Source organism: Scylla paramamosain, chromosome 43 (assembly GCF_035594125.1).
Source record: "Scylla paramamosain isolate STU-SP2022 chromosome 43, ASM3559412v1, whole genome shotgun sequence".
NCBI classification, from domain to species: Eukaryota; Metazoa; Arthropoda; class Malacostraca; order Decapoda; family Portunidae; genus Scylla; species Scylla paramamosain.
This window is the reverse complement of record NC_087193.1, coordinates 10004784-10024575: the sequence shown is the minus strand read 5'-3', so window position 1 is coordinate 10024575 and position 19792 is coordinate 10004784. Positions and strand designations below refer to the sequence as shown.

General features: G+C 42.1%; 1 protein-coding gene, 1 long non-coding RNA gene and 1 other non-coding gene across 6 annotated transcripts in view; 1 reads left to right on the top strand and 2 right to left on the bottom strand.

Annotated features, from left to right (window-relative positions):
* Positions 1 to 19792, top strand: part of LOC135093679 (uncharacterized) — a 204124-nt gene that overhangs the window by 30841 nt on the left and 153491 nt on the right. The gene's annotated exons all lie outside the window — the stretch shown is intronic.
* LOC135093677 (uncharacterized) overlaps positions 1 to 19792 on the bottom strand; it is a 62507-nt gene that overhangs the window by 6428 nt on the left and 36287 nt on the right. For both annotated transcript variants that reach the window (XM_063993180.1, XM_063993181.1), the window contains exons 3-5: positions 8027 to 8223; positions 5970 to 6180; positions 14 to 132 (exon numbers count right to left, since the gene is read on the bottom strand). In XM_063993180.1, the coding sequence (XP_063849250.1) occupies positions 14 to 132; positions 5970 to 6180; positions 8027 to 8223 (527 nt within the window). The remainder of the gene's footprint in view (positions 1 to 13; positions 133 to 5969; positions 6181 to 8026; positions 8224 to 19792) is intronic.
* Trnam-cau (transfer RNA methionine (anticodon CAU)) lies at positions 4465 to 4537 on the bottom strand. Its single transcript has one exon. It is a non-coding gene; the product is annotated as a tRNA-Met (tRNA).

The window sequence follows — 19792 nt, the reverse complement described above, 5'->3', positions numbered from 1 at the left end:
GGGGGTTACTTACGTGGTACCAGAAGACGTAACTGGGAGGGTGAAGCGCCTGGCTCACCACACACTTGATGGTGACTGTGCTTCCGCTTCTAACATGCAGCTCAGAGCCCCCCGGGATGGTGACCAGGGGCGCTGTGGGGGAGAGAGAGAGTGAGAGTGAGTGAGTGATGGTGATAGTGGTGATGAAAGAGTGAATGATGGTGAGGGAGAGAGTGAGAGTGATGGTGAGAGAGAGAAAGGGAGAGAGAGAGAGAGAGAGAGAGAGAGAGAGACAACTGTTTAGAGTGAGTGAAACTAATGGTGAGAAGAGAGTGAGATTCAATAGTCACAGGGAAATGGTGAAAAGCGAACGAAATACAATGGTGATCAGTGAAGAAACAGTGACATGAGACTGTAAACGAGGGACTGATAATGCAGTTACGTACAATGGTGAGTGGTAGAGGGATTGTGGGAGGAGCAGTGAGGGTTGGTGAGTGACAGTGACAGTGACAGTGATGGTGAGCGAGTGACAGTGATGATGAGTGAGAGAGAACGTAGTGGATATGACTTGATTTGTTTGTGAAGTGAGGGAAAATTTGAGATTTTTTTGTATTGCTTCAGGGATGTTGGGTCCTCTCTCTCTCTCTCTCTCTCTCTCTCTCTCTCTCTCTCTCTCTCTCTCTCTCTCTCTCTCTCTCTCTCTCTCTCTCTCTCTCTCTCTCTCTCGCGGACCACGCCTTACTGAAAATTATTTATACGGTAACTTCCAGGTTAAATAAAGAATATCCTTCCTCTCACATTCCACTCCCAAGATTCCCAAAATATCCCCCCTTCCTTCCCACCTTCACGAAATTAAGTTAGACTGGGAGAATATATCATGGGAAGAAAATAACCATGATCTTTTATTTATTTATTATTTTTATGGAGGAACCTTTGTGTGTGGACTTCAAATAAGAATGAAACTGAAACACCTCCGATTAAATGTTACGAAGACCAGTTTATGAAGCAGAATTATTTGACATCTCCAGCAAATTTTAATGGACGTCAAGGTACAGTGCGTGACTTTCATGGGAAATTCAAGACCCACGCTGGAAAGGTAAAGGAGAAATAGAGAGTAGAGAATGAAATAGGGACTTCCTTTACATTAAATTCAAGACCCTCGCTGGACAGGAAGAGAAATCGAGGCTAGAGAATGAAATAGGGACCTTCACATCGACCCCACGCTGGAAAGGTAGAGAAGTCGAGACTAGAGAAATAGATAAGGGTTCTTCCATCTCTTTTTATGGTTTGGTCCTCAGATGAGTCGTTTCAATTTCTTGGTTTCATCAGGTTTGTTTAAATATTCCTTTATTTTTATTACATTACAGTTGGGTATTCATTCTGGGTTTGATAATAGTTTACACTTTTTTTTATTTACATTTCAATTTCCAGGCTTTATTTTCGTACTTTTTGCTTCATCAGACTATTTTGGACTCTTTTTTTTATTTAGGTTTATTTTTATTTATTTTTTTTTATTTATCAGACCAATTACTTCTTCGTTCAGTTCTGGTTTAATGAGAGCAGCCTAAGGTTTTATAATACTTGTTTACTGACTTGAGAAACCAGAGAGGGAAATATGTTGAAAGTTATGTGTTGTATTTGTGTGTGTGACAAGGTATTTATTTTATTATTATTGTTATTATTATTATTATTATTATTTATTTATTTATTTATTTATTTATTTATTTTTTTATTGATGGACGCAACTATGTCACTTCTTTACGTACCTCGCAGAACGATGTCACAAAGTCTAGTGTAACGTTTTCTCGGACATAACATCAGTACGTTCAGTGACAGTGTAAGTTTAAATTTCACGCAGTTGTTTTATTAGGAGAATTTATTTTGGTTCTCTGACTGGCAGGCCGAGGGAATTTTAAGGAAAGAATAATGTTTGCAGTGAAGCTTCTTGACCGCTTCTCTCCTTCCAGAATTCATAGCATGTATTATATTAACTTTCTCTCTCTCTCTCTCTCTCTCTCTCTCTCTCTCTCTCTCTCTCTCTCTCTCTCTCTCTCTCTCTCTCTCTCTCTCTCTCTCTCTCTCTCTCTCTCCATGTTTTACTTCTTTCCACAAACTCTATTTCTCCCCTGCTTTCCGTCATGTTTCATCCAATTTCTCTATTTCTCATTCTTTATTGTTGTGTTTGTGTTAGCAGCGCACGTATCCATGTTTCCTCACCTCTTATTTCCTCCTCCTGCTCCTGCTCCTCCTCTTTCATTCCACATTTTTATTGCCTTGTTCCTCTTTCCCCCGTCGTCTGCTCAAATAGCTTTTGTTTCCTTCATCTTTTTCCATGGTCATCATTTTCCATCTTCAGTTTTCATCGCCTTTCTACATCTTCAGTTTGCTTGCTTGTCTTCCCACGCTGCCTTTGTTGTCCTTGTTGCTTCCCCCTCCTACAATCGCATCTTGTCAGCTGAGTTTCTTTGTTTAAGGATTCTTCTCTTGCTTTCTCTCCGTTTATTTTTGTCCCGGTTTCAATTTTTCGGGGTCATTCTACTTACTACTACACTTTTTTTTTTTTTATTTCTGTGACCTCTTCGTTCGTGTCTGTGTGCATATCTTTGTCTGTCTGTCAGTTTTTTTCTTTCGTCTGAGGTTCTGTATTATTGTTATTATTATTATTATTATTGTTATTATTATTATTATTATTATTATTGTGTACTTTCGTTATTTTTTGCATGGATAGTTGGAAACGTGTGTGTATATAATGGTCTGTCTGTCTGTCTATCTCCCCGTCTGTCTACCCGCCTGTCTGTATGCCCGTCTGTCTCTGTCTATCTGTTCATCTTTCATTATATCTATTTGCCTGTCATTGATAATGTATATATTTTTTACTATGTATGCAAATTTCTATTATCCTTGTATATACGTATCCGCTTATCTCTCTCTCTCTCTCTCTCTCTCTCTCTCTCTCTCTCTCTCTCTCTCTCTCTCTCTCTCTCTCTCTCTCTCTCTCTCTCTCTCTCTCTCTCTCTCTCTCTCTCTCTCTCTCTCTCTCTCTCTCTCTCTCTCTCTCTCTCTCTCTCATTACCAGCATTCCTGTCTATCTCATTACCTCACCTATTCACCCTTTGTATTAGACCATTATCTCTTCCTCCTCTCCTTCGCTGCTCACTCCTTGCACTCCATTCTCTTCCCCTTCCTCTTCTCCTCCGCTGTTCATCCCTTCCACTCCATTCTCTTCCCCTTCCTCCTGTCCTTCCCTTCCTTGCTTTCTCACAAGCACACGCTCCTTTACCTGTCGAATTTTGAACACCTGACGCTCCTTTTTATAATTTTTCTGGTCAGGTGAGAAAAGGTGAGTGTTTGCTCATTAAGTTCCCAAGGTTATGTGGTGCTACAGTCTTTTCTCACCTGCACGTGACCCTGGAGAGAGAGAGAGAGAGAGAGAGAGAGAGAGAGAGAGAGAGAGAGAGAGAGAGAGAGAGAGAGAGAGAGAGAGAGAGAGAGAGAGAGAGAGAGAGAGAGAGAGAGAGAGAGAGAGAGAGAGAGAGAGAGAGAGAGAGAGAGAATTATGGCATTTTCTTTCTTTGTTTTTATTTGATTTGTTGTTGGTGTTTTATTACCTTTTTCGTCTTTTTCTCTTTTTTTTTTTTTTTGTAGCGATGATTCAATGAACGTATTGGTGGTGGTGCATTTTTGTTCGATTTTGCTTCTTTGTCGCTCTGCCCACGTTGAGAGAGAGGGAGAGGGAGAGATATTCCTTGATATTACCGTGGTTTTTTTCTGTCTCTCTCTCTCTCTCTCTCTCTCTCTCTCTCTCTCTCTCTCTCTCTCTCTCTCTCTCTCTCTCTCTCTCTCTCTCTCTCTCTTTCTTTCTAGTTTGCTGTTTTGTTGTTCACTTTTATTTCCCTTTCGTCTATTCACCAGTTTTCCTTCCACTTTCTTCTATTATCGTTATCACCTCCTCTTCCTTCTCCTCTTCCTTCTCCTTATTCCCGTTTCTATTATAGTATTCCTGCTCCTCCTCCTTGTCATCAGTGTTATCTATGCCTTGTGATAACCGGAATAGCATTAGGAGTAGTACCAATATACAAAGGAATACAAAGGAAAACCAAATAGCAACAGCCCTTTAAGTCCTTGCAATGCTGTTTGGTAACTACTACTAACTAGCTACAGCGTTGAGAGACAGGAGAGTACAGTAGAAGGTTCCTCCCCACCCACCGCTCCCTTCAGCTTGACCTAGCATAAAAGTAGCTGGGAAAAGTAACATGCAGTATGGAAAATCTGATATGGAATTTTCATGGCAGAGGGAAAAAAAAAAAGAAAAGCGGTTGGAAAAGGTTTTGTCAGCGTATAGACTGGTGTGCTCGAAGTATCCGCCGGAATTGTTCGCAAGTTAAATGTGCTTCTATCACGGGAATCTTTTATTGAACGAGATATTATTCGAAATTCTTGCTGAAGTATTGATGAAGGCGTTTCGTCAAAGCGTGAAAAATGTTCTGCCCCGAGTGAGGATCGAACTCACGACCTTGAGATTATGAGACTCACGCGCTGCCTACTGCGCCATCGAGGCCTTGTCTAAAGCGAGCCATCAAGTAGTAGGAGTAAGAGGAAGAGGAGGAAGAGGAGGAAGAAAAGAAGATTTTATGATTCTTTTTCTACTTCCTTTATCAGAGAAAGGTTAGTCCCTCCTCTTCGTTCTTTTTCCATATTTCAAGGTATTTTTCCCCATCTATTTCCATGCCATTTCAAACTGAAGGGTGTGGTGGGCTGTGAGGAGCCTTCTGTTATCATATCCAGTCTTCTAATATGTGTTTAAAAACTTTCTTAATAGCCAAGCAAGGATCTGAAGGTCTGTTGCTTTTTACTTCTATGTAATCTTGTATCCTCCTCCTCCTCCTCCTCCTCCTCCTCCTCCTCCTCCTCCTTCTATTCCCTTATAAATTCGAGGAAAATAACTCAATTTGCTGTGATTCTTTGACCATTTTGTTAATTCAGCCTTGACGTTGGAGAGAGAGAGAGAGAGAGAGAGAGAGAGAGAGAGAGAGAGAGAGAGAGAGAGAGAGAGAGAGAGAGAGAGAGGAGATTGTGTTGTTTCCTCGGAAGTATTGCTGAAGAAAAATGAACGATGCACTTTTTTCAAATTTGCCGCCGCCTCAAGTCTGCAGAGGAAGGCAAGACGGAAGGAAGGAAGGAAGGAAGGAAGGAAGGAAAACAAAGCTGAATAAGTCATGGGGTTTTAATGCTTTTCCCTGCTCTCTCCCTCGGACTTTGATTTCCCGGCTAATGACAAAGGAAAAAAAGAAAAGCTTAATGAGTTATAATTATTCAGTCGTCCTTTTGACCTTTACTTCCTTCTCTCTTCCTTTTATTGTGGTTTTGTCTTTTCTTTTTTTTTTGTTTCAATGAGGGAAAACTTACGGTAATTTTCTTTAAAGGGAGGTGAAAGGTTGGTATTATCTGTGTGTTGTTCTTTCTTTTACTGAATATTGCGTTTTATTCATCCGAAAATTAATGTTTTGAAAAGATGTTTACGGAAGGAAAGCATATGGAGAGAGAGAGAGAGAGAGAGAGAGAGAGAGAGAGAGAGAGAGAGAGAGAGAGAGAGAGAGAGAGAGTAATGGTTCTTTGATATAAAATCGTTTTGAGCATTTCTTTTCACCTGACGCAAACATTTATTGAAATTCTCCAACAAACGTTTCCCTCGACTAATAGCTGTCCTCTCTCTCTCTCTCTCTCTCTCTCTCTCTCTCTCTCTCTCTCTCTCTCTCTCTCTCTCTCTCTCTCTCTTGCAATATTTTCGCAAGCTTGTTTTTTTGCACTTTTCAACATTTTTATCGGATGGCATTGTAGTTGTGTGTGTGTGTGTGTGTGTGTGTGTGTGTGTGTGTGTTCAGCTCGTTCATTCACACAATCCCTCCTACACACATTCACTTACTCACTCCTTCACTCACTCACTGACTCACTCACTGATTTCCCGAAACACAAACCACACTAGTACTCACTAATCACGTTGAGATGCACGAAGTGGCTCATCTTTGGCTCCGTGGACACCTGACACTCGTACCTCCCCGCATCAGACGCCTTCACGTACTTCACCTGCAGCGTCCAAGTGTTCGTGACCGCCTCGTGCCAGGTGGCGAAACGGGCGTCTGCTATGAAGGTATACCTGTCCACTGAGAGGATGTGGGCATCCTTGTTCCTCACCCAGGACACCTATAGGGGGGAATGAAGTGGTGTGAAGGGTGACGTACTGTTTCGAAGATAAGTATTTAGGAAAGGTGGAAAATAGGGATAGAAAAGGGGTGGAATATTAATGCTGAAGTACTTTCTCGTCACCCAAGGCAGCTGTGTGAAAGGGATTGAGGTGGTATAAATGGTGACGTTATCTTTTCGTGGACTGGCAGTTAGGAAGGTGGAAAAAGATAGAAAAGGATAAAAGGATACAGAAAACGGAAGAATAAAATAAAAAAAAAATAAAATAAATAAAAAAAATACAGAAAACGGAAGAAAATATCAATACAGAGAATTATGGCAACCCTTCGTGGACTTAAATATAGAATAAGGACAGAAAATCAAAACAGGAACACTAAATCAGCACCAGGGAGGCTTGGAGAGGCGTGTTAGATGGAATTAAGTCTTGCATGCTCTCAGTGTCGGTGCCTTTTGTGTTTCCTCAGTCCCGAGTCTTGTGATCTGGCAAAAACCCTCTCAGTTGTCAGGGCGTACAAGGGGATAAGCAAGAATACAAGGACAGTCAGTAAGGAGATATGTATCTTAAGAAAGTGTGCAAGACGATGAGGTTCAAATGTAAGGAAGATTGAATGAGACACAGATAAGGATGAGCGGAGAGTGTGCACGGAAATGACGATAAAAGAGAGAGAGAGAGAGAGAGAGAGAGAGAGAGAGAGAGAGAGAGAGAGAGAGAGAGAGAGAGAGAGAGAGAGAGAGAGATGCGTGCTTCCTTTTCATCGCAGGGAAGGAGAGGAGAGGAAGGAAAGAAATGTGAAAAATTAAACACTGGGAAGGACAGACAGGAAATGCGAATGAATAGGAGGAGGAGGAAGCTCTTGAGAATTAGTGAGAGAGAGAGAGAGAGAGAGAGAGAGAGAGAGAGAGAGAGAGAGAGAGAGAGAGAGAGAGAGAGAGAGAGAGAGAGAGAGAGGCAGGCAAGGCAGTATCTAACATTTAAGAATAAAAAAAACAGTTACACACCACTTTAATAAGAGAATTCCTTAGTCACGCATAAAAAAAGAAAACGGAAAATAGAAGCACGATTTTAATTAACAAAAAAGAGAGAGAGAGAGAGAGAGAGAGAGAGAGAGAGAGAGAGAGAGAGAGAGAGAGAGAGAGAGAGAGAGAGAGAGAGAGAGCAGGGAAGACCAGAAAAACACTAAAGCGAAACATATGGTCGACCAGTGAAACAAAGGAGAAAGAAAACAAACTAAAAATAAAAAGAAATAATGTTGAAAATAAAACACTTGCAAACCGAAACACACACGAAAAAAAGTATAACAAAACATTTTAATCTTAACACTAAATTAAAACAGTGGAGTGAATAAAATAAGCTTGCTGTACACATTACAAGTATATATATAAAAGTAGATGAATTCACTCCTCAACTGAAAACCACTTAACTCAAACCCATTAATAAACTACTGAACCCATTATAATACATTCGAGTCCCCTTAAACCCACTTACATCCTCTTGAATCTCCCTCAGACTCCCAATCCTAGTCATGCCAAGTCACTCCAGCAGTTAAAATATCACTCACTCACTTCTTATTCCCTCAAACCCATTTATAAACTCTTGAATCCCTTATAAAACACACAGCAACAGTATAAACCACTTACATGCATTCTGAATCTCCCTGAGAGTGCAAGTCAAGTTAGACCAAATCATCCTAGAAGTTAGAATATCAACTACTTATTCATTCCCTCAAACCCATATATAAACTCTTCATTCCCTTATAAAACACATTCCAGTCCTTCAAACCCACTTTCATACTCTCAGTGACAATCAGACCGAGTCATCCCAGCAGTTAAAATGGCGACCACTCACCGACTTATTGCCAAGGTTCTTAATTTTGCAAGGGAGGTAGGCATTGGAACCCAGCTGTGCCTTGATGTGGGTGGGCGAGGTGGGATCAAAATATGGAATCTCGGCGGAGGTAGGGTGGATCAGCTGGTCCTTACGGCGATGTCGACCCATGTTCCTCCGTCCTTGATGCCCTCCGCCCCTCCTCTGCCCTCCTGCTCCTGCCGGGGTGGAGAAAACCGACGAAATTTTAGTGGTTTTGCTTTTAAGTCGAATAGGATGCGTACAAGTGAAGAGTACCCGTTGGAATCTCACTGGGGATGTTTTTATGGCGAAAGAGAAACGAGTGAACGGGAGAGTGGTGAGAAGGTAGAGGAAGGGTCAGGAAAAACGGCAGTAAGAAATTGGATGAGTGATAGGGGAAAAAAGAGAGTGAGAAATGAAACGTAGGGGAGTGAGAGGAATGAGACAGGGAGAGAGGGTGTATGGAAGAGAGATGGAGGTGTGATAGAGAGTAGGCGCAGGGTGGGGAGTCAGAGAGAGAGAGAGAGAGAGAGAGAGAGAGAGAGAGAGAGAGAGAGAGAGAGAGAGAGAGAGAGAGAGAGGAGCACAGTCAGACAAAGATAAACAGACAAAATAGGAAAGTTGTCAATTCAATTCCTTGCAGCTCTTCTTCCAATAGTTTTTGCATCAGCTTTCTCTCTCTCTCTCTCTCTCTCTCTCTCTCTCTCTCTCTCTCTCTCTCTCTCTCTCTCTCTCTCTCTCTCTCCCCCTTGTCTTTTACCTACACTCCTTCATTCCTTACTTTTTACTATATTTCCTCTTCCTTTTCGTGTTCTATTTTGTATTAACGTTTCTGTAAAATTTTCGTCTTTCTCTTCCTTCCTTCTTCCTTCATTCCTCTTTTCTTCTTGTAATATTCTTTCACTCACTCATTTTTTATTTCCTTTTTTTCAGTTCCTCTTTTTTGAGTGTTTGTTTTGACCTTTTTCTATAAATTTTCTTAATATTTCCTTCCCTTGGCCATTTACCCATTCCTTCCCTTTCCCTCCCCCTTCCCCTTTCCCTTCCTTCCCTCTCCCCACGCCCTTCCCTTCCCTTACCTTCTATTCCCCTCCGCACGCCGCCATTTCGACAGCTCAGCCTCGACTAACGTGTAAACGATTCCCTTACTTTCCATAGATATGTGTTTGTTTGTTTGTTTGTAACATCACACGCTCTATTTTTTACCCCTTTGCCTTTTTTTTTTTTTTTTTTATTTATTTTCATTTATTTTTAGTAGGAAGTGGTGAAGGGGAGTCGTTTTGTAGGCTGGCTTCAGTGTGTGTGTGTGTACGTGCGTGTGTGTTCAGGCGTTCCTTTACGCTGTCAGGGTTTTCAGAGTTTGTGTGTGTATCGTTTATCTCACACACACACACACACACACACACACACACACACACACACACACACACACACACACACACACACACACACACACACACACAGCTACGTGACTGCCACAAGTAAGATATGATTCAAGGATTCTTTTTTTTATGTCAACAAGTCCACTTTTTCTCCCCCCTCAGAGAGAGAGAGAGAGAGAGAGAGAGAGAGAGAGAGAGAGAGAGAGAGAGAGAGAGAGAGAGAGAGAGAGAGAGAATTTGTGTCCCCTGTCAAGTTTATATATTTTTCACTCCTTTCCGTGATATAACTGAACTTGGTGCGTAAAAAAAAAAAAAAAAAAAAAACAACTACTAATTAAATTATCATGAAAGTTCGTAGCAATTAATGTGTCGACGAAGAATTCCCGGCGAATACGTCAAACAAACTTAAAACTCTCATACTTCCTTGACTTGAAAAAAAAAAAATAATAATAAGTAAAAGAACATACACATCACACTTATTTGAATGAGCTTCCTTCCTATATACAGTAAAATCCCTCTCATCCGGCATTCGAGTATCCGGCAACTTCAAGTGTCCGGCACATTTTTCCCCGAGCCTTAAAATCAATAAAAAATCAATGTGTACTCATAAAATCGATTAAAATTCCCGCGCGAGGCATACTTTGTCCCCTCGCCACCAGAGCGCACTGCTTCGCGCCACCCATGGCCCACTGCAGTGTGTTTACTCAGTGACTCAGTCCCGCGTGTGCATTGTTTATCGCCTGACGCCTTCATCATGCCTAAAGTTGTAGAAAAGAGGAAGCGTGTTGTCCTTACAGTTAAGCAGCTGATCAGATCAGCTGCTGATTAAGATCAGCTGATCTTTGTTATGGTAAGATGCGTGAGTGTAGGATGGTGATTGTGGACATAATTTCATTTCTATTCAATTATCCGGCATGTCGGCGGTCCCGTTGATGCCGGATAAGAGGGATTTTACTGTACATTGCAGTTCAAAGAAGGACGACGACGAAGAAAAGAATTCAACAGAAAACGGAAACCAGACGAGGCCTAGTATATATATATACAGGGATACGGTACTTTAGAAATATATTAGAGTGCCCTTTGAATTTATTGATACTTGGTTTGTATAGATGTGTGTAAGTAGTTTTAGAATGTTTATGTACAAACCGAGGGGGAAAAAGACGGGGAGGAAAGAACGGTGGTAAAAAAAAAAGAAAAAAAAAAGGAATGAAGGGTAGAAAGGAAGGAAAGGAGGAAGTGATAGAGGGAAGGAAGAAGGGATGAATAATTAGAAGAACGAGAACACTGATAAAGGAAAGGAAAAAGAAGAAATGTTGATCTGCGTCGAGAGAGAGAGAGAGAGAGAGAGAGAGAGAGAGAGAGAGAGAGAGAGAGAGAGAGAGAGAGAGAGAGTTTAAAAGCAAAAATCCACAGTTGAAGAAGAATGACAAGGAAAGAAGGAGAACCAATTAAAGAAGAAGATTAAGACGAGGAAGAGGCGGAAAAGAAGCATGAATAAAAGATAGACGTGGAGACACACGAGAAAGAGAAGGACAGGAAGAGGAGGAAGAGGGAAGAGGAGAGGAAAAAAGAGGGGAAAAAAGAGGGGGAGTTGCAGACCTCTTAACGTAAGGGGATATTTTAGTCAAATCATTCATCACCGTGAACACTCTCTCTCTCTCTCTCTCTCTCTCTCTCTCTCTCTCTCTCTCTCTCTCTCTCTCTCTCTCTCTCTCTCTCTCTCTCTCTCTCTCTCTCTCTCTCTCTCTCTCTGTACATTCTTCTGTTTCAGCTATTCGTACCCTCGCCCTTTCTCTCTCTCTTTCTCTCTCTCTCTCTCTCTCTCTCTCTCTCTCTCTCTCTCTCTCTCTCTCTCTCTCTCTCTCTCTCTCTCTCTCTCTCTCTCTACTCCATCTTTCTTTCTCCATCATCCTTTATTTTCAAACCTCACACGTTTTACACACTGTCTTAATCCATCTTTCTTCGCTTCCTCTCTCTCTCTCTCTCTCTCTCTCTCTCTCTCTCTCTCTCTCTCTCTCTCTCTCTCTCTCTCGCTCTTCGCCTTTCTTCTGTATGACTTTCCAGTATTTTGTTGTATTCTTATTCTTACAGATCGTCTTTCCTTCTTGCCTCGCTTCCCTTCCTTCCTTCCTTCCTTTCATTCATTTATTCATTCATTTATTTTCTCTTCCTTCTCTCGTTCTTCCTATTCTTTGGCTTCATGTTTTCATATTTTTTGCTTCTTATTCCTTATTTTAACTTCTAATATTTTCGTGAACTGTAAAAAAGAAAGATTTAATTTAACTAATTAATTAATCACGTTTCCAGCAGTACTACACACACACACACACACACACACACACACACACACACACACACACACACACACACACACACACACACACACACACACACACACACACACACACACAGGATAAGGATGTGTGTGTGTGTGTGTGTGTGTGTGTGTGTGTGTGTGTGTACATGTGTAGGTATTAGAGGGTACTTTGAGTCGTGGGAAAAAAATGAAATAGCTTTAAAAAATGTCCCGTGACAAATTGTGGAGACTCTTGATGGAATTTTCTTTTAATGCCAAGAAATCTTTTGACCAAGAGTGAAATTATGTGAAGAGGAAGAAGAAAAGGAGACGGAGGAGGAGGAGGAGGAGGGGAAGCTGAGGAGAGGAAGCCCGAGAGTTGATGAATAAATGGAAGAGGAAGAGGTGGAGGAGAAAAGGAAAGAAGAATAAGAAAGAGAAATAAGAAAGATAAAAAGGGGAGAGGGAAGAAGGAGAATAAGTGGCAGGACGAGGAGAAGAGGAGGAAGGGCGGAAAAATTGAAACACAGGAACACGGGAAGGAGCAGGAAAGGAAGAAACAGGAACTGGAAGAGACAGACGTGGAAATAAGAGCATAAAAAAAAAGGAAAGGAAATAAGTAAGTGAGGAATGAAGAAGAGGAAGAGGACCAGTAAGATAGATAAGGGAGGATGAAAGGGAACGCGAGAAGCAGCAGGAGGAGGAGGAGGAGGAGGAGGAGGAGGAAGAAGCAGACGAGGAAGCAGACGAGGCAGGAGGAGGAGAAAGAGGTGGAGGAGGAGGAAGATGAGGACACAGAACAAAGAAAGAATTGTTTTGGTGAGTAGAAATGTTGATAGTGTGTGTGTGTGTGTGTGTGTGTGTGGTTGTCTGTCTGTCTGTCTATCTATCTGTCTGTATTTACAGACACACACACACCAGGCAGTAACAAAACAAACAGATAGATATACAAATGTTGAAACAATAAACACACACTCCCATAAAACAAAATACATAACAAACACACCCAAAAAAATTCAAATAAAACACAAAGCGAGGATAATGCTGCAACAAACTGTATAAACATGAGTACACGAGTAAATGAGTGTGCAAGGTGAGGTGACAGGTGGTGAGTCAATGCGTGGCTGCTTCCCTCATGCCACCAGTCACAAATAGATCACGAGTACATGTTCTATTATTTAAAACGTCATATTTTGGCACCGCATCACAACCCACCACGGTATGCTTATAGGCGTACTGCTGAGGGACTTTTGGAGAGAGAGAGAGAGAGAGAGAGAGAGAGAGAGAGAGAGAGAGAGAGAGAGAGAGAGAGGGTTATAAAACAGAAATACAGGTACTAATTAGAGAATGGAAACTTAAGAAAAGAAAAAAATGATAGAAAAGAAGCAGGTTGAGAAATTTGTTTACTTTTAAATATAGAGGTACATTAGTGAAGTAAATATGTGTGTGTGTGTGTGTGTGTGTGTAAGCAGGTGACCCCAAACATGTACATATGCCATAGGGAAGTACGACTAATGGGACGTGGGGAATCGACACACACACACACACACACACACACACACACACACACACACACACACACACACACGACAAAAAACCAGTATACATTATCCCGTCACACGCATGTTAAAGTGTCATAGTTTGAGAGAGAGAGAGAGAGAGAGAGAGAGAGAGAGAGAGAGAGAGAGAGAGAGAGAGAGAGAGAGAGAGAGAGAGAGCAACAATGTGGGTGGGTCAGTTGAGTTAGGAAGGAGAAACAAGACATGCGTTAATATCTGTCTTCTTCACACACACCTCTGTCACATTAGTCTCTCTCTCTCTCTCTCTCTCTCTCTCTCTCTCTCTCTCTCTCTCTCTCTCTCTCTCTCTCTCTCTCTCTCTCTCTCAGAACCTTTTTACCTCTTTTAAACAATTGATGTGTTCTGTCTCCGTTTATCTCTCTCCATCTTTTGTCTTTTTTTTTATTCTCTTTCTTTACTGTTCACATGTCGGAGCCTATATATATTCTCTCTCTCTCTCTCTCTCTCTCTCTCTCTCTCTCTCTCTCTCTCTCTCTCTCTCTCTCTCTCTCTCTCTCTCTCTCTCTCTCTCTCTCTCTCTGGGGTGTTGCGTTACATCTCTCCAGTAATTATTTTGAGCTTCGTGCTATGAGCCGAGGAGGAGGAGGAGGAGAGGAGGAGGAGGAGGAGGAGGAGGAGGAGGAGGAGGAGGAGGAGGAGGAGGAGGAGGAGGAGGAGAAGTGGATGTAAGTCACAAGGTACAGCTCAAGAGGGTGTTAAAGACAGAAGGTGGAGGGCTTCTCTGAGGAGGAGGAGGAGGAGGAGGAGGAGCAGGAGCGAATTAAGGAAGGGGGAGGTAACGGATGATACGGGATTGGAGACTCTGGTTTGAGGTGAGGAGGAGGAGGAGGAGGAGGAGGAGGAGGAGATAATCAAAGTAGAATATCAAGCAACAAAGAGAGAGAGAGAGAGAGAGAGAGAGAGAGAGAGAGAGAGAGAGAGAGAGAGAGAGAGAGAGAGAGAGAGAGAGAGAGAGAGAGAGAGAGAGAGAGAAAGGCAGACTCATGCTGACTTGACAACAACATGCTTACGACTAACTCGCCTGTAATATGTGTCACTGACTCCTGACACCTGCTGTGTGTGTGTGTGTGTGTGTGTGTGTGTGTGTGTGTGTGTGTGTGTGTGAGGAAATGAAGAAGTGTGAAGTCTGGCAAGTAGAGATGAAAGTGATAAGTAAAACCTCCTCCTCCTCCTCCTCCTCCTCCTCCTCCTTTCCTTAATTCTTTCTCCTTGTTCTTTTTTTTTTCTCTCTCTCTCTTGTCCTTTATTGATTGTGTTTATATTTAGTCTCTCTTGTATTTTATTTATATTATTCTGCTCTTTATTTCGTATCGATTATTTTACAGTTGGTTTTCTTTGTTTCTCTCTTTCTTTCTTCTACTTTTTCTTCTTCTTTTTTTCTTCTTCTTCTTCTTAGTCTCAGCATGAATGAATCGAAGTCAATCAGTCTTCCTTGGTTTTCCTTCATCATCATTATTCCCTCCCTGCCTCCTCCTCCTCCTCCTCCTCCTCCTCCTCCTCCTCCTCCTCCTCCTCCTCCTCCTCCCATGAGGTAAGTGATGAAAGGAAAGTTTAATAATGAGGACAAATGCCAAGAGAGAGAGAGAGAGAGAGAGAGAGAGAGAGAGAGAGAGAGAGAGAGAGAGAGAGAGAGAGAGAGAGAGAGAGAGATAATGTCAAGGTAACTCTAAATTGATCAAATGAGGTGTAATTTAAAACACGAGGGAAGAGGAAGAGGATCGGGGAAGAGGAAGAGGATCAGGAGATGAAAAGAAGAAATAAAAAGTGCGAGTTTTACGTCTCTCTCTCTCTCTCTCTCTCTCTCTCTCTCTCTCTCTCTCTCTCTCTCTCTCTCTCTCTCTCTCTCTCTCTCTCTCTCTCTCTCTCACTGCTATTTTCCCTCGTCCCTTCCCACATTCCTTCCATTCCCTCCTTCAGCTTTTCCCTCCATCAGGAATCTCTCCTTCCATCACTCTTTCCTTCGCTTCTTCCCCTCCTCTCTCCTCCTCTCCCCTCCTTCCCTCCTTCACTCCCTTCCTCCTTCACGACCAGAAGGGAAGGTGAAGTTGTGTCCGAAATCGACAAATATTTGCATTTGAAGTGGGTGAATAGGCGAGAGAGAGAGAGAGAGAGAGAGAGAGAGAGAGAGAGAGAGAGAGAGAGAGAGAGAGAGAGAGAGAAAACACATTCAAGAAACGAATTCTCTCTCTCTCTCTCTCTCTCTCTCTCTCTCTCTCTCTCTCTCTCTCTCTCTCTCTCTCTCTCTCTCTCTCTCTCTCTCTCTCTCTCTCAATACACAAACACCAATGTATTTATTCATTCAGCCAATACAAGTTATCAATTATGACTGTTTTCACCACCACACAAACCTTGCAGAGAGAGAGAGAGAGAGAGAGAGAGAGAGAGAGAGAGAGAGAGAGAGAGAGAGAGAGAGAGAGAGAGAGAGAGAGAGAGAGATAGGTCATTCTGGTGGCATTTTGCGTAGCTGACATTCATACGCCAACACTTCGCCAGAAAGAAAAGAAAAAAAAAAAACATACCGTAAACTTTTCTGTCTTGCATTGAGCGGTCTGGGTCCGTGTTGCAAGATTTAAGCACTTCACGTCTTTAAATACCACGCTGATCTGACATAAATAAACCCTGCGACGATATTTGGTAATTGATTTAGTACTTGTCCCAGCATTAATTGTACTTAACCGGCTTCATTCACTATTCACCACCAACCTTGTGAAGAGAAGGTAGAAAAATCATTACCTACAACTATGAAGTGTTAGTTTGTTGAAATGAGAAGAAATATGATCTGTTTGTTACTTTTCTTGGTGTTTTTTTTATAGAATTTTTATATATATATATATATATTTTTTTCTTAATGATTTCCTTTACGTTTCTCATTCCTGCAAAAAAAATAGTAACAGTAACGATATTCCACATTTTTTCAGTCGAATTCCATTTTATTTCATGTTTTTTTTTTCATATGATTTCGTTCAGTCTTACAGAATTATAACTTCAGCTTTTCCTTGTCGTATTTTGTATTTTTCATTTAATTATTTCCTTTTTTTTCCCTTCTCATTTTTTTTCATTCATTCTCTTCCGTCAGAAAACTTTTTATCGCTGCATTTTTTGTGTCGTCTTTGTTACGTATCTCTTTCTTCTCTTGACGTTACATCTTTCCCTCCCTCCGTCCCTCCCTCCCTCCCTCCATCCCTCCCTCCCACCATCTGTGTCTTTCTTCATCTCCTCCATCCCTTCTCCTCCGCCTCCTCCTCCTCCTCCCCGTCATCTTGTTTTTCTCCCTCCCTGTGCCTTCCGTGCCTGCTTTCATTTCTCTCTCCTTCCTTCCGTCTCTTCCCTGTTATTGTTTTCCTCCTCTTATTTATCTTCTTTTCATCTGTCGTCTCATTATCATTGTTTCATTTCTTTCACTATTTATGTATTTTATTACGTTATCTGTTGGTGCCTCTCTCTCTCTCTCTCTCTCTCTCTCTCTCTCTCTCTCTCTCTCTCTCTCTCTCTCTCTCTCTCTCTCTCTCTCTCTCTCTCTCTCTCTCTCTCTCTCTCTTGGTGTGGTGCGGTTGCAGGTGTCCAGTAATGTAATTTATTAGAGAGAGAGAGAGAGAGAGAGAGAGAGAGAGAGAGAGAGAGAGAGAGAGAGAGAGAGAGAGAGAGAGAGAGAGAGAGAATCATAAACGACACAAAATATTGATCGCTCTAATATGGAGTCAGGAAGTTGTGATGGAGGAGGAGGAGGAGGAGGAGGAGGAGGAGGGGGAAGAGGAGGAGGAGGGGGTAGGAGGAGGAGGGAGGGTAGGAAGTGAAGAAGGACGAAGAGGGGAAAGAGTGAAAAATAAAGAAGACAAGAGACAAAGTTCAAATTGTTGGGAGGTTGGAAGGGAAGAGGAGGAGGAGGAGGAGGAGGAGGAAAAGAGATATTAAACAGAAGGAGAATGAAAGAGTAAAGGAGGAAACAGGAGGAGGAACAGAAAGGGAATAAGAAGGAATCTGTTGGTCTTTCCACCTGTGTGTGTATGTGTGTGTGTGTGTGTGTGTGTGTGACAAGGTACATTAATATAGACCAGGAGACGAAGGAGAGAAGGAAAGAGAAAAGTGTAGAAAGGTAAAAGGAACAATAGAAACGCAACAGAAGATAGAAGGAAGGAGGAAAAATGATAAAAAAAAAGATGGAAGAGGAGAGAAAGAGAGAAGATAATAAGAGAAGAAAAATATAATGCGATGAAGTAGAAAAGGAGGAGGAGGAGGAGGAGATGATAGTGGTGGTGGTTGGAAAGAGAGGAGACCAAAGTTAGTAGAAGAGAAATAGGAGAGAGGGAGAGGATGGGAGGAGGAAGAGGAAGAACTGTGTAAACATAATTTGCGTGAAATAGGACGACACCATGAAATAGAGGGAGAGGAAGGGAGAGAGAGGGAGAGGAAGGGAGAGAGGGAGAAAGGGGGAGAGGGGGAGAGGAAAAAGTGAAATAGGGGGGAGGAAAGGACAGAGGGAGAGAAGATGGGAGAGGGGAGTTAAAGGAGATGGGAAGGGAGAGAAGGTGGGAGAGAGGAAGGGAGAAAAAGTGAGAGGGAGAGAAAGTAGGGAGAGAGGAAATCATTAGGCGTGAATGATCTAATTAACCAATTATTGTATGAAAGATTTTCCTATTACTTTCTCTCTCTCTCTCTCTCTCTCTCTCTCTCTCTCTCTCTCTCTCTCTCTCTCTCTCTCTCTCTCTCTCTCTCTCTCTGACGACTTATTCTTTCTTCCTCTTCCCTTTTTCGTATTTCCTTCTTTCGTCCTCTCCCTCTTTCCTTCCTTCCTTCCTTCTTACCCTTCTAATACCTCCTTCAACAACACAGAAGATGGCGAGAGTAAAATATTACCTCTCCCTCTTCTTATCCTCTTTCTTCTTTCCCTTCTCCCTCTTCCTCATCATCTCTTTTCTCTCTCACGTGTCCTTTTCAACCCTTTTTTTTTGTATTTCTTCTATTTTGTTCATTTTTTATATTTTATCTTTCATTTTTTCGTTTTTTTTTATCTTCGTCCACTAATGTTTCAACGTGTCCTTTCCACTCTCTCTCTCTCTCTCTCTCTCTCTCTCTCTCTCTCTCTCTCTCTCTCTCTCTCTCTCTCTCTCTCTCTCTCTCTCTCTCTCTCTCTCTCTCTCTCTCTGTGTATACTTATTAATTTTTCTTCTCTTTTCTTTCTTGTATGCTTTTCATTTTCTTTTTTTCTCTTTTTCTTTACTGACTTATGATATTAAATTCTCTCTTTTTTCCTCTCTTTCTTTATTCTGCCTCTGTTTCTCTTTCTCTCATTATTTATTCACCCTCCCTTCATTCTCATTTTCTCTTCCTGTCTTTTATCCACGGTGAACTCTCTCTCTCTCTCTCTCTCTCTCTCTCTCTCTCTCTCTCTCTCTCTCTCTCTCTCTCTCTCTCTCTCTCTCTCTCTCTCTCTCTCTCTCTCTCATACATTCTTTCTCCCTTCTTTATGCTCCATTTTTCTTTTTTTATCCTCTCCATGTTTTCCTCTGCTCTCTCTCTCCCTCTTTCCTCCCTTCCTCTCCCTTCCCCTCTCCCTTCACTCCCCTCAGAATTATGCTCCCTGTAATTCTCTCTCTCCCTTTAAAGTCCGCTTAATCGAGGGAGGTTTGCACATCACCGTAACCGGAATGCGTTTATAACCGGACCGTGACGGATACAGACACTTAGGACCCGAGAGAGAGAGAGAGAGAGAGAGAGAGAGAGAGAGAGAGAGAGAGAGAGAGAGAGAGAGAGAGAGAGAGAGAGAGAGAGAGAGAGAGAGAGAGAGAGAGAAAATGACAGTAAGTGCTCGTATGGACAGGTATTTTTACACACACACACACACACACACACACACACACACACACACACACACACACACACACACACACACACACACACACTTGAGGTAAAGTACGTTCATTTATCCCGGTGAGCCAAGGTGAGGTGACAATAGGGGCGAGATCTGTTCAGGTAACGGAGGACAGGTGAGGGAAGTGAGGGGAAGGGAGGGGAGGAGGAAGGAAAGTGTATATTTGTGAAGGGAGGGGAGAGAGAGAGAGAGAGAGAGAACAGTAGAGAAAAAGAAAGGAGGAAAAAGATAAGGTGTGAGGGATGAAGGGAGGAAGAATATGAGGAAGGGAATGGAGAAGGAAGGATGACGGGAGAGGGAAAAGTAAGAAGAGGAATGAATAGAGAAAGTAAAATTGAAACTGACAGAAGTAGAGGGGATGCAAGAAGGAGGGAAAGCAGAAGACGAAAAGAAAAGATAGAAAAGTAAAAAAAAGTAAGAGATAAAGAAAAACAAGGAGAGGAAGTAGAAAAAAATATTAATGAGAAAAGAGGGCAGGTATGAGAGGAAATATGAGGGGAGGGGAGTAAGAGGAGGTAGAGTAAGGGGAGGAGGTAAGGTGGCAGGGTAAAATAGTAAGAACTGAGGAGAGAGGAGGAAGGGAGTGGAAGGGAGTTCGTAAGGGGAGGGTAAGACGTAAGGGGGAGGTAAGGGCCACAA